Source organism: Rattus rattus, chromosome 3 (genome assembly GCF_011064425.1).
Source record: "Rattus rattus isolate New Zealand chromosome 3, Rrattus_CSIRO_v1, whole genome shotgun sequence".
In the NCBI taxonomy this organism is placed as follows: Eukaryota; Metazoa; Chordata; class Mammalia; order Rodentia; family Muridae; genus Rattus; species Rattus rattus.
In genome coordinates this window covers 28,319,489-28,347,025 of record NC_046156.1, presented here as the reverse complement: position 1 = coordinate 28,347,025, position 27,537 = coordinate 28,319,489, and the positions used below count along the sequence as shown (strand labels likewise).

Below are 27,537 nucleotides of genomic sequence, written 5' to 3'. Positions count from 1 at the left end.
TCAGGAGCTATCTCAGTTTCCTGTTAAATAAGCAAGGTTCACTTTCCCAGTGATGTAAGGTCCTTTGGTGGTCTGAGGCCTTTGCAAATAATCATTAATCTTTGAACCACTTCACAAATTCATCTAAAGGCTAATCTGATGAAGGTCACTTTTTAGTCATGGTTCCCTCTGCCCCACATTATGATACCTTCCATCAAGCCAGCAAATATTCACTAAACACACTCTATTGGCAATCTATCTGGTTAATTGTAAGTTTCACTCAGGGAATTTTAAGATGCTGGAGAAGGGAAGCTATACCTGTCAGAAGGACAATGGGCTTTCTCTCTCTCTCTGTGTGTGTGTGTTTGTGTGTGTGTGTGTGTGTGTGTGTGTGTGTGTGTGTGTGTGTGTGTGTGTGTGTGTGTGTGTGTCTTTCATTAGACAATGCAAAGATAGCTCCTGGTCAGGTACCGTCTTACAATCTTCCAGGAGCACAAAGCAGTGTAGCCAAACTCTATCATTACTTTGGCATCTTAAATACACTGGGGTCTTGCACTGCACCTAGGCTGTGGTTTCACCAATAGCCTCTCATAGGCTCTCTTCATGGTGCCCAGCTTTAACTCTTTTGTACGACCCCTTCAGTTCTGGACCTTCAACTCACAATAGGCTGCACCTTCACCAGTGGCCTTTCCTCTCACAGAACCAAACCTCAGTTATTCTCTAGGATTCCTTCATCCATTCACAAGCAGTACCACCTGAGTGATTATTACACATTACCAAGTCTGGCTGCCAGAAGGAACACAGCTTCACCAGTTTTCTGATTTCAGTAATTTCCTTTACTGCTTAATCTTGACCTCCTAGACTGCCTTCTAGCCTCAAGATTTAGATCACAGGTAAGCCCTCCATCTCTGGATTATAGTTCATTCATAGAGTTGACAAGTGAGGATAGCCATTAGAATCCATTCCTTGTCAATATGACACATAACCATGTATCCTTATGTCTAAATGAAAATAATAACCTGTAGGATGAAATCATTATGCAGCAAGATAGGTCCAGGATAAAGTGAAGCCTATCATTGGATGAGAAGGAAAGGTAGGTGGGGGGGGAGCAGTCTAGGAAGGAGAGAGGAGGAGGAAAAGTGAGAGAGATCAAGATAGAGACTATGGAGGAGGATGGTCCAGATTTAGGTGAACTAGATCAATTTTATCTTGTCTAGGTGGGCGGTTTATCTTTACCAATTGGCAGTGAATTTATTGTGTGGATTATTGAGAATTTAACATGTAAATCTAATTGCCAAATTACCAGTCTCTGGAACTTTGATTTTCCCGGGCTAAATAGGACAGTGTGTGAAAGAAATGGCTGAGAGGCCAGTTGTTGCCCTCGCCGAGAGCTAAAAGCCAGCTGCCAGGAGTGACTACACACCTGAGAGTAGAGGTAAGACAAACTTTTCTGCTCCAAGTGACATGCCTGGTGGACTCAGGACACACAAGGAAGAAGTCCTCTGGACTGGGCACTTCTGGTTTATGGCTGTGCCCAGAACTTTCCTGATCCCGGTCCACAGCTCCCTGCTCCCAGATCTCCTGGGAGAGAGAGTTGAACACCCAGAAGTATGGAGAATCCTAAGACTGCAGGACAGACTGCCACTTCTGCCCATGTTTACCCACATCCCCTGTCACTATAGGAAACTTCATACTGCCTCTGGACACAGGAATATAGGAGCAGTCAGCTGCAGGAGCCCCGCAGTACAGGTCTGTGCCCAGATATGAACTGAACTGGTCAGACAGCTCCCTGCACCCAAATTCCATGGTGGTGAGAGCTAGACCCTCAGAAGTGCGGACACTCCTGAGAAACCAGAGACTACTCTCTGCCCACATTCCCGATGCAAGAGAAAAAAGCCTAATGACATCTGTGACCACTGCTCACAGGAACCTATGAGCAGTAGGGAAAGGACCCTTCTGGTTGCTGCCCTCGCTTAGAGCTGAAAGCCAGCCTCCAGGAGCAATTACATGCCTGAGAGCAAAACACTCTGTTCCTATAACTGGCTGAAAGGAAACAAGAAAACAGGTCTACACGAGTGTGACACACAGGCCTAGAGGAGGGTCAAGCCACCATCAGAAACAGCAAGACAAGGTAACACCAGGGACATCCTGATGGCCAGAGGCAAGTGCAGGGAACGAAGCAACAGAAACCAAGACAACTTGGCATCATCAGAGCCCAGTTCTCCCACCAAAGAAAACACTGGCTATCCAAACACACCAGAAAAGCAAGATTTAGATTTAAAATCACATTTTATCATGATGATAGTGGACTTTAAGAAGGTCATAAATAACTCCCTTAAGGAAATACAGGACAACACAGGTAAACAATTAGAAGCCCATAAAGAGGAAACACAAAAATCCCTTAAAGAATTACAGGAAAACACAACCAAAGAGAAGAAGAAAATGAACCATCCAGGATTTAAAAATGGAAATAGAAACAATAAAGAAAGCACAAAGGGAGACAACCCTGGATATAGAAAACCTAGGGAAGAGATCAGGAGTAATAAATGCAAGTATCACCAAAAGAATACAAGAGATAGGAGAGAGAATCTCAGGAGCAGAAGATACCAGAGGAAACATTGACACAAATATCAATGATAATGGAAAACTGAAAAAGCTCCTAGCCCAAACAAACAGGAAATCCAGGACGCAATGGATAGATCAAACCTAAGAATAGAGAAGAGAGGTAGAGAAGAGAGCAAAGACCCAATTAAAGGGCCAGTAAATATCTTCAAAAATATTATAGAATAAAACTTCCTTATATAGACATGCCTATAAACATACAAGAAGTCTACAGAACTCCAAGTAGATTGGACTAGAAGAAATTCCTCCCAGTACATAATAGTCAAAACATCAAATGCACAAAACAAAGAAAGAATATTAAAAGCAGTAAGGGAAAAAGGTCAAGTAACATATGAAGGCAGACCTATAGGAATTACACAAGACTTCTCACCAGAGACTAAGAAAGCCAGAAGATCCTGGACAGATGTCATACAGATCCTAAGAGAACACATGTGCCAGCCCAGGCTACTGTATCCAGCAAAACTCTCAATTAACATAGATGGAGAAACCAAGATATTCCATGACAAAACCAAATTTACACAATATCATTCTACAAATCCAGCCCTACAAAGGATAATAAATGGAAAAGCCCAACAGAAGGAGGGAAACTACACCCTAGAAAAAGGAAGAAAGTAATCTTGAAACAAAACCAAAAGAAGAGAAGCACACAAACATAATCCCACCTCTAAATATGAAAATAACAGGAAGCAAAATCACTATTAATCATTGTTAATATCTCTTAACATCAATGGACTCAATTCCCCAATGAAAAGACATAGATTAACAAACTGGATATGTTTTGAGGACCCAGCATTTTGCTGCCCACAGGAAACACACCTCAGAGACAAAGACAAACAGTACCTCAGAGTAAAAGGCTGGAAAACCACTTTCCAATCAAATGGTCCAAAGAAGCAAGCAAGAGTAGACATTCTAATATCGAATAAAATAGATTTTCAACCAAAAGTCATCAACAAAGATAAAGGACACTTCATATTCATCAAAGGAAAAATCCACCAAGATGAACTCTCAATCCTAAATATCTATGCTCCAAATACAAGGGAACCTACACTCATAAAAGAAACCTTCCTAAAGCTCAAAGCACACATTGCACCTCACACAATAATACTAGATTTCAACACCCCATTTTCATCAATGGACAGTTCATGGAAAGAGAAATTAAACAGACAGAGAAACTAACAGAAGTTATGACCTAATGGATTTAACATATTTATAAAACATTGCATTCTAAAACAAAAGGATATAACTTCTTCTCAGCACCTCATGGTACCTTCTCCAAAATTGACCATATAATTGGTCACAACACAGGCCTCAACAGATATAGGAAGATAGAGATAATTCCATGCACCCTATCAGATCACCTTGGACTAAGGCTGCTCTTCAGTAACCACAATAAGGAAAGAACGCCCACATATACATGGAAGTTCAATAATTCTCTACTTAATGATAACTTGGCCAAGGAAGAAACAAAGGAAGAAATTAAAGACTTCTTAGAATTTAATGAATATAACCAAACTTATGGGACACAATGAAAGCTGTGCTAAGAGGAAAACTCATAGTTCTGAGTGCCTGCAGAAAGAAACGGGAGAGAGCATACACAAGCAGCTTGACAACACACCAAAAAGCTCTAGAACAAAAAGAAGCAAATGCACCCAAGAGGAGTAGGAGGCAGGAAGTAATTGAACTCAGGGCTGAAATCAACCAAATAGAAAGAAAAATGACTATACTAAGAATCAACAGAACCAAAAGCTGGTTCTTTGAGAAAATCAACAAGATAGATAAACCCTTAGCCAGACTAACAAGAGGGCACAGAGGGTATGTTCAAATTAAGAAAATCAGAAATAAAAAGGGAGACATAACAACAGAATCAGAGAAAATTAAAAAAAAATCATCAGATTCTACTAAAAAGCCTATATTCAACAAAACTTGAAAATCTGGAGGAAATGAACAATTTTCTAGACAAATACTAGGAACCAAAGTTAAATCATGAACAGATAAACCATCTAAACAACCCCATAACTCCTAAAGAAATAGAAGCAGTCATTAAAAGTCTCCCAATCAAAAAGAGCCCAGGATCAGATGGGTTCAGTGCAGAATTCTATCAGACCTTCATAGAAGACCTCATACCAATACTGTTCAAACTATTCCACAAAATAGAAACAGACAGAGCACTACCAAATTCCTGCTGTGAAGACCAATTTCCCTTAGGAATATCAACGAAAAAATACTCAATAAAATTCTTGCAAACTAAGCCAAGAACACATCAAAATGATCATCCATCATGTTCAAGTAGTCTTCATCCCAGGTATGCAGGGATAGATCAATATATGGAAATCCATCAATGTAATCGACTATATAAACAAACTCAAAGATAAAAATCAGATGATCATTTCATTAGATGCTGAGAAAGCATTTAACAAAATTCAACACCTCTTCATGATAAAAGTCCTGGAAACATCGGGAATTCAAGGCCCACATCTAATCATAGTAAAAGCAATATACAGCAAACCAGTAGCTAACATTTCATTAAGTTGGAATGGATAACTAAATGTTCTGTTTAACTGATATAGTGATGGACTGGGTGTTGAGAATATCATATGCTTTATAAATTGTAGAATGGTAATAATTGTACTCAATTTATATATAAGTGAAAAGGCTTTTTAACTGGACAAAAAGGGGGGGGGGATGTTGTGGTTTGCCCTGAAGTTATCTGTATTTTGATGCTAATTCCACTGCCCCAAGGACAGCTGCCTAGTCAAAGACTCAGAACTCAGGTGACTTCACCAGACCCACCTCCCCATTGAATTTGTAAAGTACAGGTGAGGGGCAGGTACAGGATAGAAGGAGGCCTGTCATTGGAGGAGAAGGAAGGATGGGCAGGAGAGAAGTTTGAAGGAAGAGGAAGAGACTAGGACAGAAAGCAGAGACAGGGGTGGGAGAGAGGGGAGAAGCCATGGCAGGTGATGTTAAGATTCTGCTCTGTATATTTACAGGTTGTTATCAATGTTCCTAAGGGATGGATGGTACCGGGCTTTGTATGTTTAAGTGGGCAATTATATCTTACCAATGGGTAAAAAAAAAAAAAAAAAAAAAAAAAGTCTAGATTGATTCAGTAGAGCAGCCTCCGTGTCTCAGGAAGAAAAGGCACATGGAAGGAAGAGCTGTCTTTTTTGCCATGCTTTGAGGGGACAAAGAACGCTTCAACCATGTGACTGCTGAGGTGGGATCGGGTGGAACTGGGGCCTGTTACCTTTGCTACAGACAGGGGGGCAAGGATGTTTGGCAGGGTGGGTAGGTGGGATTAGCCACTGAAGAGTAGGAAGATGGAGATAATAGGTAAGAGCACGGTATTCTAGGCAGAGAAATATCTGCGCCCAGCAATTGTGCTTAGATTGCAAGTTATAAAAGTAACAAACTGTGTATGTGTGTCTTTTATCTGTGGATTCAAGGGTCTCTAATGGGGACTGGTATTGTGGTCCACATCCTGGAGCAAATGACAGTAGAGCAAAAGGAAAATGGGGGAGCAGTTGGGGTGGGATGGGGGGTTGAAGACTGTGATTCACCCCAAGGAAAAATGTGTTAGCTTTTAAAAGTACACTCCACAGTTGTGTGTGTGTGTGTGTGTGTGTGTGTGTGTGTGTGTGTGTGTGTGTGTGTGTGTGTAAGTATGTAAGTAAAGAGAAGAGGAAACATTTTTGGAGAAGAGAGCAAAAGGGAGGGAAATAATGGAAAAAGGGAGAAAGTACATGACTCATATGTATTAAATATCACATTGAAACTTGCACTTGGCATGAAGATTTAGTAAATGTTCTCATGGCAATGATAAAATATGCACACAAGAGTAACTTTAAGGGTTTAATTTGGATCACAGTTCAAAGTCACCATCTACCATGGATCCTTACTCAGTGTTCTAGTGTTATGAAGAGACGCCAAAGCAGGAAAACTCCTATAAAAAAAGCATTTAATTAGCTTGTTTACAGTTCCAGAGATTTGTTCATTATTATTGGGGGAAGCAAGCTAGGGGAGATGGTGGAATGCGGGCACACATGGTGCTTGAGAAGTAGCTGAGAATAGCACATACTGATTTATAGTTTGTATGAAGAGAGAGATACTGGGTCGGAGCTTTTGAAATCTCAAATACTACCCTCAGTGACCACTTACTCCACTGATGCCACACATCTTAATCCTTTTCCAGAGTCCTTAGGGCAATTCTTATTCCAAACACAGCATGTGGTGAGAAAGTTAAAACAACAGAAATTTAAAGTAGCTGGTCATGTCCCATCCAAAGTCACGAAGCAGGAGATAGATGAATAGCTATTCTCGGGGTATTTTCTTATAATACAGCATTTCAGTCAATCAGATGCTTCCAATCAAAATCAACAGATCTTCTGAAATCAATTAAACTAATCAATGTAAATCCTACAAATCAACCAGAGGCTTGCCTCTCAAATCATTATAGAACTCATGGTACTAACAATTGAGATACAAGAGTTATTTCTTGATCCTTGTCTATGTAAAACACAAAGTCAATTTAAGAACATAATTTAAGTTTACTTTTTCTGGGCACATATGCTTGTGTGAGGGTCCATGCATTGAGATCAGAGGACAACCTTCAGAGATAATTACCTCTTTCTATTTTGTTGGTACTGGGAATACTAACATGGGTGTGGACCTTGTTGTCAATTAAGTTTGTTCCCAAAGTCAACATGCTAGCTCTGTCCAAAAAGCTTTATTTTTTTTTAAGATATATTTATTTATTTATGTACATGAGTACACTGTAGCTTCAGACACACCAGAGGAGGGCATCAGGTCTCATTACAGATGGTTGTGAGTCACCATGTGGTTGCTGGGAATTGAACTCAGGACCTCTGGAAGAGCAGTCAGTGCTCTTAACTGCTGAGTCATCTGTCCAGACCCTCCAAAAAGATTTAAATAATAATATTTCCTTCCCTTTCCCCAACCTTACCTTCACTTCATAAGTAAAATAGGCTACAACTTGAAAGGTCCACAAAGTATTTAATAATTACAATACTATAAAAGACCATACTCCAAGTGTCATGTGAGACTCAAGGCAATCTCTTAACTGTGTGCCCCTACAACATAAAAACAAGTGACTATTTTTCTACAAACTGGTATAGAACAAGTGTTTCAATTCTAAAACAGAAGAAACAAAAGAAAGCAAGAATCTGCCCCAAACCCAGAAGAACAAACACACAGACTAACAAACAACTCCACTCTTGACATGATTGTATGAATGATTCCAAACTTTACCACGTTCCCCAAACTTATAGGGCTTCCATTCACCATGAAGCTTTTGGTAACTTTTAGGGTCTGGAAAAGTGTTAAGATTTTATGGACATTTTAACATTTATATTATTTCACTCCAGTTTGAACTACCTTGATTTGAAAAATGTAAGAAGGCTTATTAAAGGGTTTGCAACATTTTTTACACTTGTGGCATTTTAGCCTAGTATGAATTATGAGGTTTTTCCCAAATTTTGAGTAAGTCCAAAAGAATCCCATTCTTCACACTTATGTGGTTTCTCTCAGATGAATTCTTTGATGTTCTTTAAGGCAAGAAGACTGATAATAATAGTGTTTGCCCCATTCTTTACATGTGGAGTGTATCTCCAATATGAAGAGTTCTGTGTTCAGATCATGCTATGGAACTTCTAAAGTATTTGCTACATTTTTTTACATTTGTATGGTTTCTTTCCAAATGAATTCTTTGATGATCCCTAATTTATTGTTGAGCATTTTGACATAATTTTTTCATTTGTAAATATTCTCTATATTGTGAGTTAATTTGTGTAGATATAGGTACGACTTTGTAGAGGAGGCTTTTCCACATTCTTCACATTTGTATGGTTTCTCTCCAGAATGAGTTATCAAATGAGGAGAAAGAAGCTGGAAAGTTCTAAGGAACTGACTGATACATCATAATTTTAAGGTTTTGATCCTCTGTGAATTTTCTTGTGTTTGTAAAGTCTCGATCGATAATCGAAGCCCTTGCCACATACTTTACACTTGTAGGGTTTCTCTCCTGTGTGAATTATCTTGTGTTTACGAAGTGATGATGAATAACAGAAGGCATTTCCACATACTTCACATTTGTATGGTTTCTCTCCTGTATGAATTGTCTTATGGTCGGAAAGCCTTGATGGATAATCAAAGGCCTTGCCACATACTTCACACTTGTAGGGATTCTCTTCTGTATGAACTATCTTGTGTTTAGAAAGTATGGATAGATAATGGAAGGCCTTGCCACATACTTCACACTTGTATGGTTTCTCTTCTGTATGAATTTTCTTGTGTTTATTAAGTTTTGATCGATAATCAAAGGCCTTGCCACATACTTCACACTTGTAGAGATTTTTTTCTGTATGAATTTTCTTGTGTTTAGAAAGTTTGGATAGATAATGGAAGTCCTTGCCACATACTTCACACTTGTATGGTTTCTCTTCTGTATGAATTTTCATATGGTTGGAAATCCTTGATCGATTATCAAAGGCCTTGCCACATACTTCACACTTGTAGAGATTTTTTTCTGTATGAATTTTCTTGTGTATATTAAGTTTTGATCGAAAATAGAAGTCCTTGCCACATACTTCACACTTGTAGGGTTTCTCTCCTGTATGAATTCTCTTGTGCCCCGAAAGTATTGATGAATCTCTGAAAGTCTTGCCACACTCTTCACATTTGTGGGGTTTCTCTCCTGTATGAATTCTCTTGTGCATAGAAAGTATTGATGGATTATGGAAGGCCTTCCCACATACTTCACACTGGTATGGTTTCTCTCCTGTATGAGTTTTCATATGGGTGGAAAGCCTTGAAGGATAAGGAAAGCCATTGCCACATATTTCACACTTGTAGGGTTTTTCTCCTGTATGAACTCTGTAGTGTCTAGAAAGTAATGACGGAAAACGGAAGGACTTGCCACATTCTTCACACTTGTAGGTTTTCACTCTTACATGAAGTCTGTAGTGACTTTGAAATACTTTTTTCTCCTCAAAAACTTTCCCACAGTCTTTGCAGGTATAACATTTTTTCCCTGGTGAGTAAAGGTTGAGAATTGAACAGAATAAACATCTGTATATTTACACTGGTTATTTAAAAAAAAACCATATACTCATACTTGTATTTGTCTATATAAATGATAAGCTACATTTGAATTTCTATGCCTGTACTCAATGAAGACTAATTTAAAACATAGAATAAGTGAAACTCATGTATCCTTCCATCAATGGAACAAGACTATGACAACGTAGAACAAGGAAGCAAAGGAATAATCAAAATCAAACATTTAAAGAAAGCATACTATCAACTAAGAAAAATCATAATGGAAAAATGCAAATACAAATCAGACCCTTAATCAAATACAGAAATTTTTTGAGTAGTTAAAAACTAAGTATAGGGCTGGGGATTTAGCTCAGCGGTAGAGCGCTTACCTAGGAAGCGCAAGGCCCTGGGTTCGGTCCCCAGCCCCGAAAAAAAAAAAACCAAAAAAAAAAAAAACAAAAAAAAACTAAGTATAAATTAGTCTAAGATAGAAGGCACCTGAATATACAATATTTATATATTGTACATTATAATATATCTATATATAGTCTAAGTATAGAGTTTAGTTTTAGAAGTTATGAAAGTTAGGCAACTTAAGAAGACTTTCCTTGGTAACATTAAATAAAGATTCAAGACAGTTTTATGCATATCTTTAGGCATAATTGTTTTGTGCATTATATAAAAATTATTCATTTAGTAGTCAAATGCTGATTTCTCTGCCCTATATGTTTGTACCATCCAGACAAGGCATTGCATTGTTTAGTCTAAGATTCTCCCATCTTATGTTTAGGTAACATTGTTCCCCATTTATGCTCTAACTTCTCAATAAAAGTTAATTGGCCAATGCCTGGGCTGAAGAGAGAATATGCTGGACATCTGACACTCCCGGGAAGAAGGAGAACAAGGAGGAGGTGGGAGAGGAGGAGGAGGAAAAAGGAGAAGAAAGGGGGGTGGGTTTAATATAAGGAAGGGGTCCAGAGAGATATCAAGGAAACATGTGAAGCTCAGAGAGCCAGATCAGTACTAAAATTCATGGAGGTAGCCAGATTACCTTAGAGGATTGACTTAATTATTAATTGTGTAGTAACTGTATTATAAAGGAGGCTATCCCAAAAGCTGCTGCCTACCAAATAAATCTTAAGTCTCTGTCTCATTCATTTGGGAGCTAGCCAGGAAGAAAGATAGAAAAAAATCATCACTCTTAAAAAAATGCATGCACATATATTTAAAAAAAAAGTACCCAAGTAAAAGATTACATAGAAATGACAGAGCTTTCAATGTTATGGGAAATGTAGGTTAATCTCATAGTAGAAGAAAACAAAGCTAATAAGACTCAAAGCATCCTAAATGTTAGATTATATCTTTCTTTGGCAGAAAAAGACAGAAGATTAGATCTTCAAAGATGACATGAGCATGTTGTCTTCTAATAGGCAGCAGCTGACTCAGATACAGACACCCAAAGCCAAACCGTGGGTGGAGCTTGGGGATTCTTATGGATGAATAGGAGGAAAGATGATGGGCTCGGAAGGGAAAAGGAACTCCACAAGAAGGCCAACAGAGTCAACTAATCTGGATCCTTGGGGCTGTCAGAGTCTGAACCACCAACAAAAGAACAAACACCAGTTAGACCTAAACCTCCTTGTTCATACGTAGCAGATGTGCAACTTGATCTTATATAGATGCTAAACAATTAGAAAGGAGGCTATCCCGAAAGCTGATGCCTATATGTAAAATATACTCTACTAGCTGGGCTGCCATGACTGAACTTAGTGGAAGAGAAAGCACTTAGCATTACAGAGTCATATAGTGTCAGGGTGGTGGTGGGGGATACCCAGGGGGATGCTCACCTGCTTAGAGCAGAAGAGGATGGCAGATGGAGGAAGAATTATGGGAAGGGGTGACCAGGAGGGGGGCAGTGAGCTGGATGTAAGGTGAATAAGTAAAAAAAAACATTTAAAAAAGATGATTTATACTAGAATATTGTGTCTCAAAGGATTTATGTTAGCTCTTAGAGTTTTCCACTCTGTTCTCTGATACCCTCCTTCTGACATACCTGAATACATAGTGGTAACCTCTCCTTTCTTCACAACTGAAGGCTCCTCTATTTGCTCCAGAAATGTGACCAGGTATGGCTTAGAGGAAGCAAGACCTGTTTGGGGGAAAAGTGGAACAACACTGTTACAGTGGTAAAATAAAATGTCCCTCCAGGACTGTGTGAATAAGGAATGAGAAGATATAACGAAGGAGGATAGAGCGCTGGTTCTCATGTGTTTTCTGATGGGCAAGGCAGAATCCTTAGGAGGAAGTTGGAAATTGCAGGTCCTGAGCTTCACACCCCTCGTTACAAGGAGAACTTTTATGACTGAAACGTGTGACGTGCTCTTCGAGGTGTACCACTTATGTTCTAATACAAATGGTACCTTTAAGAGGGAGGTATGAACACAAGAGGAAATCGTTCTAAGCTATATGAATAATTTTTATTTTCTTTAAAAGTAGCCCTATGAACATCACTGATGGACGTGGAAGTTCCCATGAGATATTGTACAAAGGGAGCAACTTTCATGCTGAAAATTAAAAATTCGTCATGGAAGGTATCCTCACCCAGAAACACAAGGTTGTTGTAATTCTCCAATGTCACGTCCCTGTATAAATTCCACTGAGCAGGACCCAGGTATTCCCACTCCTCTCCAGAGAAATATATAGCCACATCCCAGAATGACAACATATCCTGAAAAAAAAAAAGTTTCAAAAAGACAATTGGTATGGTGCTTCCATGTATTCAAATGCTAAATATTCTACCTCAATATCTAGTTGCCCCAAGACAAGTAAATTACCAAAAGTTCACCAGCAATTTTTGTGTAAAAGTGGCTTCCCAATTTAAAATATAGGTTAAACAAAACTGGCAATAGTCAATTCTGAAGGAGGATAGAGGTAGGCAGTGCTTCGATGACTAGATTGGGGGTCACAGGTAGGGTCCAAAATGAGGAGGAGAAATAGGAAGGGAAAGGAAAGCTGTGAGGATAGGTCTTCAGTAGTCAGGATAGATCAGCAGCAACGCCCAAGTGAATTGTCCCCACCCCTGTCCCAGACAGACTAATGGAACAGAAATAATTCGGGAAAGACTTACACAGCAAGAATTTGGGGAGCACAAATGAGGAAGTAGCCAGTCTAGCTTTAGAAAAATAGATTAGGAGTAATCTATACCCCAGTAATTAAGCAAATGCCAAATAAATAAATCATAGCCTGAATCTCATTCGTTTGGAAACTATACTGGGATAGAAATGACTATGGTTAACTTACACATTATACTAATTATAAATGCCAATAATAACATAAATGCAATGTGGCATCATGTGCTTCTGCATATAATTCTGAAGGATACCCTAAGTGAGAGGAGAGCTGGAAGCACTTTTGATATAGGTAAAGAAGAATCCTAAAATATACTTGATGTGGTACTGTTTGCAACACAGGAATCATCTCTAAGTGGAGTGGATCATAGAAGATCCTAGAAACTCCTATGGTATGATGCTTTTAAGAACCATAAAATGGAGAACAAGTGCAAATAAAAATGTCAGGAGGGAGATAGATGGCTCAGTAGTTAAGAGCACTGGCTATATATCCAAAGGACATGGGATTGATTCCTAGACGCTACATGGCCACTGACAATTGTCTATAACTCATTAGAGAGGATCAGATAATCACTTAGACACGAGTGGTGACAAAATATAAACACATACATGCCCTTGTGAGAGCTTCTATTCCTGCCATGAAACTCCATGACCAAAAATCAGATTGGTAAGGAAAGGTTTTATTAGGCTTGCACTTCCTCAGCACAGCATGGTTCATTATTGAAGGAGGTCAGGACAGGGATTTAAACAAGACAGGAACTGGGAGGCAGAAGATGATTTAGACATGATGGCAGGGTTGTGCTTATAGGCTTTCTATAAATGGCTTGCCCAGCCTGCTTCTTTATAGAATCCAGGGATATCGTTCCTGAGTTAGTACCTTGTATATCAGGCTGTGCTATGCTCCATCTGATGCACTAGGAAAATGCTCTACAGGCTGACACACAGCCTGATTGGTTATTTTTTATTTTTAAGTTTTTATTAAACATTCTGTTCATTTATATTTCAAATGTTATTCCCTTTCCAGATTACCCCTCCACAACCCCCTCCATTTCATCCCCCCTCTTCCCCCTCCCCTTTGCCCCTATGAGGGTGCTCTTCCAACCACTCACCTACTCCTGCCTCACTGCTCTAACATCCCCCTACGCTGGGTCATCAAGCCTCCACAGGACTAAGGGCCTCCCTGCCCATTGATGTCGGATAGGGCCAACCTCTACTACATTTGTACCTGGAGATATGGCTCCCTCCAAGTATATGCTTTGGTGATTTAGTCCCTAGGAAATCTGGGTGGTCCAGTTAGTTGATATTGATCTTCCTATGTCAATGCAATCACTGTCAACTCCTTCAGTCCTCCTTCTAGCTTTTCCATTGAGGTCCCCAGGTTCAATCTGATGGTTGGCTGTGAGTATCTGCATCTGTATTGGTCAGGTGCTGGTAGAACCTCTCAGGGAACAGCCATACTAGGCTCCTGTAGGCAAGTACTTCTTGGTGTCAGTAACAGTGTGGGTACTTGGTGTTTGCCAATGGGATGGATACCTAGGTGGGGCAGTGCCTGGTTGGCCTTTCCTTCAGTCTCTGTTACATTTTTTTGTCACTGTCTTTCCTTTGGACAGGAGCATTTCTGGGTTAACAATTTTGAAATGTATGGGTGGCCACATCGCTCAACTGGGGGCTGTATCTATCTACTGGAGGTGGCCTCTATAGGGAGTATCTCCCCTGTTAGGTATTTCAGATAAAAATCACTACCATTGGATCTGGGGAGCCTCTCACTTTCCTAGTGTCTGGGACTTTCTAGTGGCTTTCCCCAGTTACCTGTCCTCCAGTCCTACATGTTTATATTCAATTTCCAGGCCCTCTGTACTTCTCTACTTTCCCTCCCAATACACTTTAACCCACTAATTTACCTCCCTGACCCATGATGCAGTTTTTAATAGTCATACTTGTGGTACATTGGACAGTTATATACTCTTCAGGCTTGCAATATGAACAACATTCATATTCTATTACTTAAAACAGAGCAATGTTCATTTCCTGCCCTTCAGCATCATAGGATAGCAGCATATTTTCACCACAGATGGAGTTTTGAACTTGTTTTCTCATTCTTAAGTGGGATACAGGAAGTTGCAAAGAAAGAAAGGTAAAAACCATTTAAAATACATGTTTTCGAAATATATTACTGTAGAATGCTTCTCTTCTGAGAAAGCACAATAAATGATCTTCCAAAAATCATAAATCTGAAGCAGGTCTTGGGAGCTACTTCAATTACAGCCTAGAACTGGCAACTCGTGACCTTCTTTACCATCAAAAAAAAGTGTAAGAAAGAGTGATGAGATCGACATTCACCATTCTTGGATTTTTCTGCAAATTCAGGATCAATGTTGAAAAACACTGGCATATCTACTTCTTCTTGTGGACTAAGCCTTTGTTCTTCAAAACAGAAGCACTGTATTTTGTTGAAATACTGTCTGACTTCAAACAGTGCAACATCGTATGTAGAAATCCCAATTACTGGTTTGTCAGTAGGATTCTTCGCTTTATAAAATGCCAGTGCAGTCTCTCCTGGTACCACATATATTTCTGTTTGCTGAGATCTGAAGTTCCATTGGAGACTGGTATGAAAGTTAGCATTGAAGGTTACCTTAATGATTTGATCCATAACAGGCACCATGTTTTCAATCTGGTCTGACGCATGCCTGGCCACTAGTGATTGTCTAAGTCCAGCAAGTGTGAGCATCATCTTGTTCCACCGCCACCCATGCTGGAAAGGGTTGCTGCTCCTTGGCTGCCATGAGTTTGCTTATGTGGTGGATTATACTGATGGATTTCCATATATTGAACCATGATGCATCCCTGGAATGAAGCCTACTTGATCATGATAGATGATAGTTTTGATTTGTTTTTGGATTGAGTTTGTGAGAATTTTACTGAGTATTATGGCATCAATGCAAATCAAAACAACCCTGAGATTCCACCTCACACCAGTCAGAATGGCTGAGATCAAAAACTCAGGTGACAACAGATGCTGGTGAGGATGTGTAGAAAGAGGAACACTTCTCCATTGTTGGTGGGATTGCAAGCTGGTATAACCACTCTGGAAATCAGTCTGGAGGTTCCTCAGAAAATTGGACATAGTACTACCTGAGGCCCCAACTATACCACTCCTGGACATATACCCAAAAGATGCTCTAACATATAACAAGGAAACATACTCCACTATTATTTTCATAGTAGCCTTATTTATTATAATAGCCAGAAGCAACCCAGATGTCCCCCAACAGAGAAATAGATACAGAAAATGTGGTACATTTACACAATGGACTACTACTGAGTCACTAAAAACAACGACTTCATAAAATTCACAGGTAAATGGAAGGGACTAGAAAATATCATCCCAAGTGAGGTAACCCAGTCACAAAAGAACACACATAGTATGCATTCATTGATAAGTGGATATTAGGAAAAAAGCTCCAAACACCTATGATAAAACTTACCGACCACACGAAGGTTAAGAGGGAAAGCTGAAGTGTGAGTGCCTCAGGTCTACTTAGAAGTGTGAACAAAATAATCACAGGAAGTAGAGGGTGGGATGGACTTGGGAGGAAGTGAGGAGGGGGAGGGCATAAAGGGAGAGCAGGATCAGGTGTGGGAGTAGACAGGGAGGATATACAGAGGATCAGGAAATTGAACAGAAGTGTGTAATAATGGGGGATGGAGAACTGAGGGGAGCCACTGAAAATCCAGACATCAGGAAAGCAAGAGGCTCCCAGAAATCAAGGGGGATGAGATTAGCTAAATGCCCAACAAAGGAGAGAGAGAGAGAGAGAGAACCTGTAGAGACTATATCCAGAGGTCAGGCAGAGTGAAGGGATTCTCAAAAAAATTTTTTTTTCTTTTCTTTTTTTCGGAGCTGGGGACCGAACCCAGGGCCTTACGCTTGCTAGGCAAGCGCTCTACCACTGAGCCAAATCCCCAACCCCCTTCTCAAAATTTTAACCCAGAAATTCTCCCGTCTAAAGGAAATAAGACAAAGTGTGGAGCAGAGACTGAAGGAAAGGTCATCCAGAGACTGCCCCACCTGGGGATTCATCCCATATGCAGCCACCAAACCCAAACAATATTGCGGATGCCAGGAAGTGCATGCTGACAGGAGCCTGATATGGATGTCTCCTGAGAGGCTCAGCCAGAGCTTTACAGATACAGATGTGGACGCTTGCAGCCAACCATCGGGCTGAGCATGGGAACTGTAATGGAGGAGTTAAGGGAAGGACTGAAGGGGCTGAAGGTGTTTGCAACCCTATAGGAAGAACAACGATATCAACCAATCAGATCCCCCAGAGCTCCCAGGGACTAAACCACCAACTAAAGAATACACATAGAGGGACCCACGGCTCCAGCTGCATATGTAGCAGAGGATGGCATTGTCTGGCATCAAAGAAAGGGGAGGCCCTTGGTCCTGTGAACACCACTCGATGCCCAAGTATTGGGGCATGCTATGGTGGTGGGGTTAGAGTGGCCATGTGGATTGAGGAGCACCCTCATGGGGGAAGCGCAAGAGGGATTTGGGGAGCTCTTGGAGAGGAAACTGGGAAGAGGGATAACATTTGAAGTGAAAATAACCAAAAAGAAAAAAAAAGAAAGAAAAAAATTGTAATAAAGTTTTCCAGCTAAAAGAAAATTCTATGTCCAGAGGGATTCGAAACAATTCTCTGAGGCAAAGATCTACAACCAATCCTTCAACCATTAAATAAATAAGTGAACAAAAAGTGCACTTAAGAACTTTTTCTATGAAGCTATTATCACTTTAATAACAAAATCAGGGAGAGAAACAAAAACAACAACAAAAGAGCACTAGTAGCCAATATCCATAATGAAGTCAGATTCAAGGTGCTCTAAACAAACTGGGGGAAAAAACCTTGCAAAAAGAATACAGACACATGCCAAAAAGATTATCTACTATGACCAAGTTGGCTTTCATGCAGGGATAGTTCATCATACACAAGTCAATAAATAGAATATGTGACAGTGACATAATCTTACAGACTAAAATCAGATGATCACATCAACAGGTGTGGAAAATCCTTGAACAAACTCCAGTATGCTTTTATGCTGAAAGTGCTAGAGAATGTAGGACTGGACAGTTGTTCCTTCAAGGGAAGGAATGTAAAACCTGTTTTCCATACAAACTGAAAGGGGATTTCTACTCTGCTGACCTTTGTTCTACCTCTGTGGCAAGAAACTCTAATGCCACTCACTATCCTCCAAGATGCTTCTTGTAATTACTTTTTATTACTCACTTAAACCTGTTTTTCTACTCAACCTATAGAACTTATCTTTATAGACTTGACAGTGAGTACCCTCTCGGTCACATATGATCTGTATTTAGCTACCTTTGTCCTTCAGGAGATTTATGTATGCTTTCTTGTGCCTAGAGGATTGAGGTAATTACCACTAGAAGAGCTTTCACCTAATCGACATTCACAAATATGCCTAAAGTGAACATGTGGGGGTCAGAGTCTCCACGATTAAACAAAACAGATTCTACTTAGTTGTGTTGGGCAAACTGCTTTCAACCTCCCCTGCCTTGTTATTCTACTGTCATGAAGGCCATGAACCCCTGCAGGATGCTGTTTAGGAGCATAAGAAGAGAGAGAATGGGAGTAAAGGTCTTCTTCAAAATTTTAAAGAATTATTTAAGTAATTAAGGAGGTAAAAAAATAAGAATATGGTTTTGAAAAGTAATCTTGGAGCTGTTACCCAAATTCTCTGCTGGCCTGCAGCCACTCTGGGCAAACTCAGCAGTGGTCAACATAATACCTAAACCACACGAAGACATACAAAAAAGGACGAGTATTTGCCCTCTTTTATACAGACAATAAATGGGCTGAGAAGGAAATGGAAAATTGGGAATGTGTCCCAGGGAAACAACCCCCTTCACAATATCCACAAATAATACAAAATACCTTGGTGTAACTGTAACCAAGCAAGTGAAAGACTTGTATGACAAGAGCTTCACGTCTGTGAAGAAAGAACTTGAAGAAGATAATAAAAGATGAAAAGATGTCTGATGGTCATGGATAAGCAAGATAACATAGTACAAAATGGCCATCTTATCACAAGCAATCTACAGACTCAGTGGACTTCTGATCAAAGTTTGAACACCATTCTTTACAGACCTTGAAGGAACCATTCTCAACTTCATGTTAAACAACAAAAATCCTGGGAAAGCTAAAACAAACCTATACAATAAAAGAATTTCTAGAGCTATCACTATACCTGATTTTATGATATATTATAGAGCAATAGTAATAAAACTGCACGGTATTGGTGTAGAAGTAGGCAAATTAATGAATGGAATAAAAAAGAAGAGCCAGAATTAAACCAACGGGCATTCGAATTTTGACAAAGAACCAAAGCCATACACTGGAAAAAGTAAGTAGCTTCAAAAAATGGTGCTGGTCTTACTGTATATCTGCATGTAGAATAGAAAAAGATTCATAATTATCACCCTCCACAAAACTCATGACCAAGTGAATCAAAGACCTCAACATAAAACCTGATACACTAAACCTAATGGAAGAGAGAGTGTGGATACCCTTGAATAAATTCATATAGGAGATAACTTCCTGAAAAGGACATCAGAGCCTCAAGCAGTAAGATCAACAATTAATAAATGGGACCTTATGAAACTGAAAAGCTTCTGAAAGGCAAAGGACACTGTCAATAGGATAAAATGGAAGCCTATAGAACGGGAAAAAGTATTCACCAACCCTACACCCCACAGAGGGCTAATGTCCAAAATATATAAAGAACTCAGGAAGTTAGACACCAGCAAACCAAGTAACCTAATTTAAAAAAAAAAAATGAGGTATGGAGCTAAGCAGAGAATTCTTAAACAGAAGTCTCTAATGGCTAGGAAACACTGTTAAAAGGTTCCACATCCTTAGTCATTAGAGAAATACAAATCAAAGTGACTCTGAGACTCTATACCTATCAAAATGTCCAAGATCATAAATTCAAATAAAGGCACATGCTGGCAAGAATGTGGATCAAGGAGAATACTGCTCCACTGCTGTGGGAGTGCCAACCTGTACAACCGCTATAGAAACCAATTTGGCAGTTTCTCAGAGAATTGGGAATAGTTCTACCTCAAGACCCAGCTATACCATTCCTAGCCATATACCCAAAAGATCTTCAACCACACCACAAGGACACTTGCTCAAATATGTTCATAGCAGTTTTATTATATAAGGCAGAAACTGCAAACAATTCTGATATCCCACAATAGACCAATGGAATACTACTCAGCTATTAAAAACAAGGACATCATGAAATTGGAAAGCAAATGGATGGAACTAGAAAACATCATCCTGAGTGAGGTTACCCAGACCCAAAACGACATGCATGGTATGTACTCAATTATAAGTGGATATTAGCCATAAAGTACAGGATAACCAAGCTAGGTCCAGAGACCTAAAGAAGCTAAAAAAAACAAGGAGGGCCCAAGGGAGGATAGAAGGGGGGGGGAAGGGAATAGGAAAGCACATGGGTGATTATGGGGAAAGGGGTCAGTGTGTCGAGAGCCTGGGAGGTCAGAAGAGTGAATGGAATTTGATGAAGAGCCAAGGCAAAGGAAGTATCACTGCGACATGTCTGAAATCAGGGATACAAAAGGCCCCAGGGAATCTATAGTTGTGACTCTAGCTGAGTTCTTAGCTGTAATATGTAGTTCCTGCTACCCCACTTTAAGCTCCCAGAAGACCGTGCTACCAGCACCTGACCAGAACCCACCCTGTATCTGCAGATGAAACATACATACATATTAACTTATTTTAAATATGCTTTAGCTCAATGGCCAGGCTCTTCTAAGCCTTCTTCAGCGGTCTCGCCCTTCTTTTCCCTCCCAGTTCAACTTTAGTTCTCAGTCACCTTTAGTCCCAGCTCAGCATCCATTTTACTTGCATTTCTAATCTCCCACCGGGAAGCAGCCAATGGCCTCTCTGCCCAAGATCTCACGTGGCTGGGGGCTATTTCTTACCCCAAAGCAAGGCTAATCTTTTTCTCCCCTACTGGGTCTGCTAGCCTGCCTAGGAGAAACTGGAAGTCCCACCTCTTCCCCCAAGTCATTGGATGCTAGCATCTTTGTTGGTCAATCGAGAACCAATTGGGAAACAGGACCTTCAGTGTTCATTCCTGATTAGGTGATCAGACTCACACTCTACACCTAGCAGTGGGGAATATGGAGCCTGAAGTGGCTTCTTCCTGGAGTCAGGCAGGACTGTCATTGGAGAGATAAGGACACTAGTCCACAGGAACAAAACCTTCAACCCAAAATTTGTCCTACCTACAAGAAGTACAGGGGGAAAGAAGGAGCAGACACTGAGGGAATGGCCAGCCCCTGATTAACCCAAACTGAGACTCTTGTCATGGGCAAGAACCAATGCCTAACACAATTAATAATACTATGCTAGCCTTGCAGACAGCAGCTTGGGTTAACTGTCCTCTGACCAAATCCATTCAGCAGCTGAATGAAAAAGAGGCAGAGACCTACAGCCAAACATCAGACAAAGCTGGGGGTGTCTTGTGGAAGAGTTGGGGGAAGGACTATGGTACTGGGAGAGAGTAGGGACTCCACAAAAGACCAAGAGAGTCAAATAACCTTGACCCTTAGGGGTTAATAGAGAGGAACTACAAATTATAGAGCATACACAGGCTGGACCTACCATCTGACCTCCCCTGAACATTTGTAGCAGAACGGCACCAGGCCTTCATGCAGGTCTTCCTAGGACTGAAGTGGGGGCTGTTCCTGACTCTATTCATGCCTGTGGATCCTGATCGCCAATCTTGGCTGCCTTATCTGGCATCACTGAGAAAGGATGTGCCTAGTCCTATAGTGATTTAATGTGCCAACGGGTGTTGATAGGGGAGAAAAGTTCCCTGTTCTCAAAGAAAAGGAGTACATGGAGAGAAGTATGTGAGGAAGGACTGGAAGATGAGCCAGTGCCTTTGATTGACATGGAAAATGAATAAATACACAAATCAATGAAAAAGAAAGAAAGAGAGAGAGAGAGAGAGAGAGAGAGAGAGACAGAGAGAGAGACAGAGAGAGAGACAGAGAGAGACAGAGAGAAAGCAAAGTGTCCTTGGACTCACTGACAGAAATACTTCAAAGCAGAAAATTGTAGCAATATGTGCATCTCAGGTTTATTTACTTCTCATTTTTATCTCTACCAAAACCAGTACAAATGAGGTTTCATATTCTTTTCATGACCTCTGACATGTACACAGCCATCACAAGGAACTGAATCACATCACCCAACACATTGTTCCTTCAGAGTTTCCCGGAAAAACTTGTCAAACATGCCGAGGTTCCTGCCTGAGTCTGTTAAAGTCAGTAAGTCCTTCATTCATCCCATCACTCACAGTAGCACTCGGATGAAATGAAAAGAGTCTGCGAAGAAAAGGGCAGGACTGCACACCATAGGAGACTGGACTGCTCCCTGAGGGAAAGGAAGGAATCCCACCCTGACAGCTTACTCTACTGCCCAGACGTGGGTGACTACAGATGGGAAGGAAGTGGTAGATGTGACTGTCATTTCCCATCTGTAGAACTGCAATGCTGTTCTCAAAAGATTGATGTAAATTCAGAAGTAACCTCCATGAGGCCATGACAGAAAATAACAGAGAAGAGTATGCAAAGATAACTAACATTCCCTGTAAGTACAGAGGAATGGTCAAGGCAGGCAGAGGGGAATCCTTTCTGACATGGTAAATGCAATCAAGTCTCTAATCCCCAGCCCTAAGTCATCAACAAAAGGATGCTAGTGAAACATTAGATTTAAGATTTCAAATACATCCCATAGAACTTCTTAAAGCACTTTTTCAAGTTTTCATAATTAGAAGATGTCAATTGGATGGATTTCTGTCAGGCCTCACTGGTGCTGAGAACTGAAACCACCCAGAAGAAGTTGGAAAATAACTACGTTTTAAGAATCTTTTTAGCTCTTGTTCTCCCTCGCTCTCTTGCTCTTACCCTCTTCCCGATTTGTCCCTTCTCTCCTCATTGCCCTCCTCACTTCTCTCCACATGTTCATGACCTACTCTTCTACTCCTTTCTCTACTCTCTCTTCCTCTGCCCTACTACCCTCTTAACTCCCCTCCCCATGCCCTGAATAAACACTATTCTATATTTAAAAAAAGAAAAAGAAAAAGAGAGAAAAAAAATAATCTTTTTAAAACACGGGGTTTCAAGTAGTTTAGGCTCCCTATGAGTTGGTTATAAAGGAAAGGATGACTTTGAACTCCAGGATTCCTGGATCGTCCCCAAAAAGCCAAGACGACAGAAATGATGATTGAAAGGGCTTACATTCACTTTTATGTCACAGAGTTGTTTAATTTAAAATATATATGAATATTTGGTGCCTGTAAATTATAAATGAGCATGCCAATGTACCCTCTCTACATTGTAAGGAATGTGTTCTGATGTACAAGCTATCATGTAATTTCAACTTCATATACTATTATATTTTTCCTACAGATTAGTAACATTAACTAGGAAATGTATTTATTCTAGACATGGTTGCAAACTCATTGAAAATTCCAGTAAACAGAACAAGGTGGTCTGAAGCCCATGCTTCTGAGTGTAGACTTGAATGCCAAAAGCAAGTCTCCAGTTCACTAATACTTGGTTTCAATGAAGTGTGACAATATAAGGAAGGTCACCTGAGATAGGCAGAAGGGCTGTGGAGGAGAAATCCTGAAAAAACAAAAACAAAAACCAAAACCAAAACCAAACAAAACATCCCACCTTCTTGGCTGTGAATGGAAAACTCTTGGAAGGAGTCTGTGTGTGCAGAGACGGATGGCCAGGTGGATGTTCATTGAGGGGGCAGAGCCTGGAATAGTGTAGGTTCAGGGGTAGCTGTCCTACCTTGGGCTGGTTTTACCTTCAGAACAGTCAGTCCCTGCCTCACTCTGTAGTGGACCACACAGCTTGTGACAATAGATAAAATCCTCTCACAATCCACTGCCTTGGCCGAACATGAGCTTCTACCAGTCAGAAAGCTAAAATCTCATCAGAAGGTATCTTAGGTGCATAGAGTATCTCCCATGTGTCATAGTACATGCCTCTATCAGACTCACACTAACGTATTTTAAACCTTCCTTTCTTTATGACATTCTTTATTCTGTAAAACCATGAAAATGTCTCGCATTGAAGCAAGACTTTAGATTAAACTAAATCTATATTCTCAGATAATGGCCACTCAAAAGGTTCTGGACTTGTCATTATCTTAACCCTTCAAGAGGGGAACTGCCTTTTGCATCGACAGGAACCTATGTGAAAATCACAAGACACCCAAGTGTGCAAGAACTTTCCAATTTTTTCTTACAACCTTGTGAAAACATGGGGAAATCTTTCTAGAAATAGTCAGGGAGCAACAGTGAAGCTCGCCATACCAGATACAGGGGCAGAGTACATTTAAGGGAATTTAGACATTGCTGATAATGTAAATAGGCAGAAGAAAACCACAGGACCAGAATAAGGCTATATGTCCTTTCCCTTTCAGAGACATTCCAGCCCTTCCCATTCGTCATGAGTTCCATTTCTCTCCTCACACCAAGTCATCTCTCATATCTGAAAAGGAGTCCACATTTTGGACAGAACACATAATCAGTATTGTTGAGGTATTAGTGTCTAGTGATTTTAAGAGGAGGGGCAAATTCCACAGTTATTTGGATTCTGCACACACTGATTCATACCAATTACAAGATTGTTCTGTGGCTATATAGCCATCTATTGTGATGATTCGGGTGACAGGGTTGTCTCTTATTCAATTCGAGGCAACCATAACTTTAACAGGAAAAGGAACTAACATCCCATATACAGCAATCACCCTCACAGAACTCTCTGTCCCTGAACACTAGGAACTTTAGAAAGCTGTGTGAGCTCGAACAAGTAGTAGTCTTCAGGACATAAAGTATAGGGGGCGCTAGGTGTCCGCGTGTTCTGTAGGTCCTGAGAAACTGACTACAGCCATGTGAGCACTGGTCTGCTAGGCAGAGCACATTTTCCCAGTAAAGATGAGCGAGCTCCCTTCAGCATCTCAGCACAGGCATCCAGCAGACCCAGATTACCTTGGCCATCCTGTTGTTTTCAACCTTCTCCCCTTCAAACCTGTGCTCAAGGGCAGTGGTCCAGTCTAAGCAGCACAGCACCTCCAGGTCAACAACTTCCCTAGTCTCACAACAAATCCAAGTCAGCTCCCACGGCGTGCTACCCGCCACCCTACACAGTTCCTCAGATCTGCAAAACGGCGCTGCTCCCTACACCAACCTCCATGTCAGAGATCCAAATGCTGAGCTCAACAGTACAGTCGTCTAACTTTGGAGAGAAGTTAAGTTTGAAGAGCGAACTCGGATACTTGATACGGACGGACTGCCGTCTGATGACGTCACAGTGGTCGGGACTACATTTCCCACAATTCAGTGGTAAGAGCTTTCAGGAACCCAATGAACCGGTGTTTCACTCCCAGGATTCCTGCCCATCTGTGAGTAGGTGACTTTGGGCAGCCAAGACTCCTGTGACTGCAGCAACGATGTTAGCCTGTGAGTCTGTGGAACCAAAGGAAAATTCCACAAGCTACACCCCTCCCCTAAGAAAAATTCCCATGCCGGGAAATTCCACCGGTTACACCTCACCCACCCATTTGTGGTTTTCTGACCTAGTTACACCCCTGTCCTTGTGGTCCTATGACCCAGCAGGTGGTAGTCTCATGACTGCAGGACCAGCAGGGACTTTCCACCACCCAAAACCACAGCACTGCTCCAGTCACCAAAGACACTGTGACCAATGTACCAATGAAGTTAAAGGGCAAATGGTTCCAACCAATCCTTGTGTGCCTCGATGTACCCATCCCCATTCCTGTGTTTTTTGTGCTTAAAAGTGGACTGTATCTGTAGGACGGGGTTGTTCTTCTTCTCCTGCTTGAAGGCTGAGGAACCCTGGTTTATTAATAAACCTCTTGCTGATTGCATCAAATCTCGGCTCTGGTGGTATTTGGGGACGAAAGGATCTTTGGTGGTGGTCCTTCGGGTCCAACAAGTTGAGCTTTTCAAGGTGATGTTTTCTAGTTATTTTACTAGAAAGCTGATTTTAAAGGATTTTATTGTATCTTACTACCTAATGGAAAGTCCATACTTTCATGACCTGCTTTACTTAAAAATATGGAATCAGGAAGCTTATGTAGGACTGAGCAAAGTGACCTCATGAAGATATTGGAGAGATCCTACACTAGCAACTTAACAGCACACCTGGAAGCCCTAGAACAAAAAGAAGAAAACACACCCAAGAGTAGTAGTTGGGAGGAAATAGTGAAATTCTGGGCTAAGATGAAACAAATAGAAACAAAGAAAACTAAACAAAGAATAAAACGAAAAGCAGATTGTTTGAGAAAATCAACAAAAAAGAGAAACTCTTAGCCAAACTAATTAGAAGTTACAGAGACAGTATCCAAATTAACAAAATCAGAAATTAAAAGGGAGACATAACAACAGAAACTGAGGAAATTAAAAAATACAGGATAAAATCCAGGGAACTCAAGAAGGTTAGCAAGCAAATGACCCAAATGGGGATGATTCAATCCCACTTGAGAGGGAGAAGAAAGCAATCACAGGAGGCAGGGGGAGGAAGGGACAGACCTGGATGGAATAGAGGAGAGGGAAGGGAAAGGTAGAACATGATCAGGTATTGGGGAGGAGAACCTCTAGAATGTATCAGAGACCTGGGAGGTGAGAGACTCTCAAGACTCTAAGGGAGGGACTTTAGGTGAAATGCCCAACAGTGGAGAGAGGGAATGTGTAGAGCTCACCTCCAGCAGAAAGACTGGACATCAAATGGAGGGAAGAGGTTGTCATTCCACCGTCAAGTCTCCACCCAGAATTGTTCCTGTCTAAAAGAACTGCAGGAAGAAGAATAGAGAAGATACTGAGGGAAAGGATATCCAGTGACCAGCCCAACTTGGGATTCATCTCAAGGAGAGACTCCAATATAAAAAGATGCCTGACACTATTACTGATGCTATGGTGTGCTTACAAACAGGAGCGTAGCATGGCTGTCCTCCGAGAGGCCCAACAAGCAGCTGACTGAGTCAGACACCCATACTTACACCCAAACAGTGGACTGAAGTTGGGGACCTCAGTGATTGAATTAGGAAAAGGCTGGAAGAAGCTGAGGAGGGCGACCGCATAGAAGAGCAGTAGTCTCTACTAACCTGAACTCCTGAGATCTCTCAGACAGAGCCACCAACCCGGCAGCATACATCAGCTGGTCCAAGGCCCTGACATATATACAGCAGAGGACTGCCTGATCTGACCTCAGTGGTAGAAGACGTGAAAGGGAAGTTATACAGATTTAAGGTTTAAAAAAGTAAGTTTCAAATTTCACAGAATCAGCGCTAAAAACCATAAAATGCAAGCCCAGGCAAGTCCAGGCATGACGGGGCCTGCCCTGCCACTAGGACTAACAAGACCATAAAGATAAAGAAAAGGAATGCAGGAACCAGCCCGAGTTATCAGGACTGACTCATAAACCATCTAACAGGAGGGCATCTCCCCAGCTTACTCAGAGTCACACTTTAACCAGATGTCCTTCAAACCCTGATAAGCCTGGCTTCTAAAATCCTGAACGCCCCAGTCAGCACGTACTCTTCTGCTGTGTTGTAATCTCACTGCTATGTTTGAATGAGACAATCACTTATAG

General features: G+C 40.9%; 1 protein-coding gene across 2 annotated transcripts; it reads right to left on the bottom strand.

Annotated features, from left to right (window-relative positions):
• Window positions 1-7,594: 7,594 nt before the first annotated feature.
• LOC116896252 (zinc finger protein 728-like) lies at window positions 7,595-25,193 on the bottom strand. Of its 2 annotated transcripts, XM_032897323.1 has the most exons (5): window positions 25,114-25,193; window positions 12,259-12,385; window positions 11,711-11,806; window positions 8,561-9,649; window positions 7,595-8,477 (listed from the first exon to the last, which is right to left on the bottom strand). In XM_032897323.1, the coding sequence occupies exons 1-5, from the start codon at window positions 25,117-25,119 to the stop codon at window positions 8,371-8,373; spliced, it is 1,425 nt and encodes a 474-aa protein (XP_032753214.1). In that variant the 5' UTR covers window positions 25,120-25,193; the 3' UTR covers window positions 7,595-8,370. The 2 variants fall into 2 exon arrangements, with proteins under 2 accessions (XP_032753214.1, XP_032753215.1); XM_032897324.1 differs by having other exon boundaries at window positions 7,595-9,649.
• Between the last annotated feature and the right edge of the window lie 2,344 nt (window positions 25,194-27,537).

What these genes read in the sequence shown, in the direction of transcription:
- LOC116896252 (XM_032897323.1), bottom strand. An exon ending in CAACAACCTTGTGTTTCTGG is followed by an intron (nt 11,807 to 12,258) that starts GTGAGGATACCT and finishes TCCCCCAAACAG; the next exon opens with GTCTTGCTTCCTCTAAGCCA. An exon ending in CAAACACAAGAAAATTCACA is followed by an intron (nt 8,478 to 8,560) that starts GAGGATCAAAAC and finishes TGATAACTCATT; the next exon opens with CTGGAGAGAAACCATACAAA.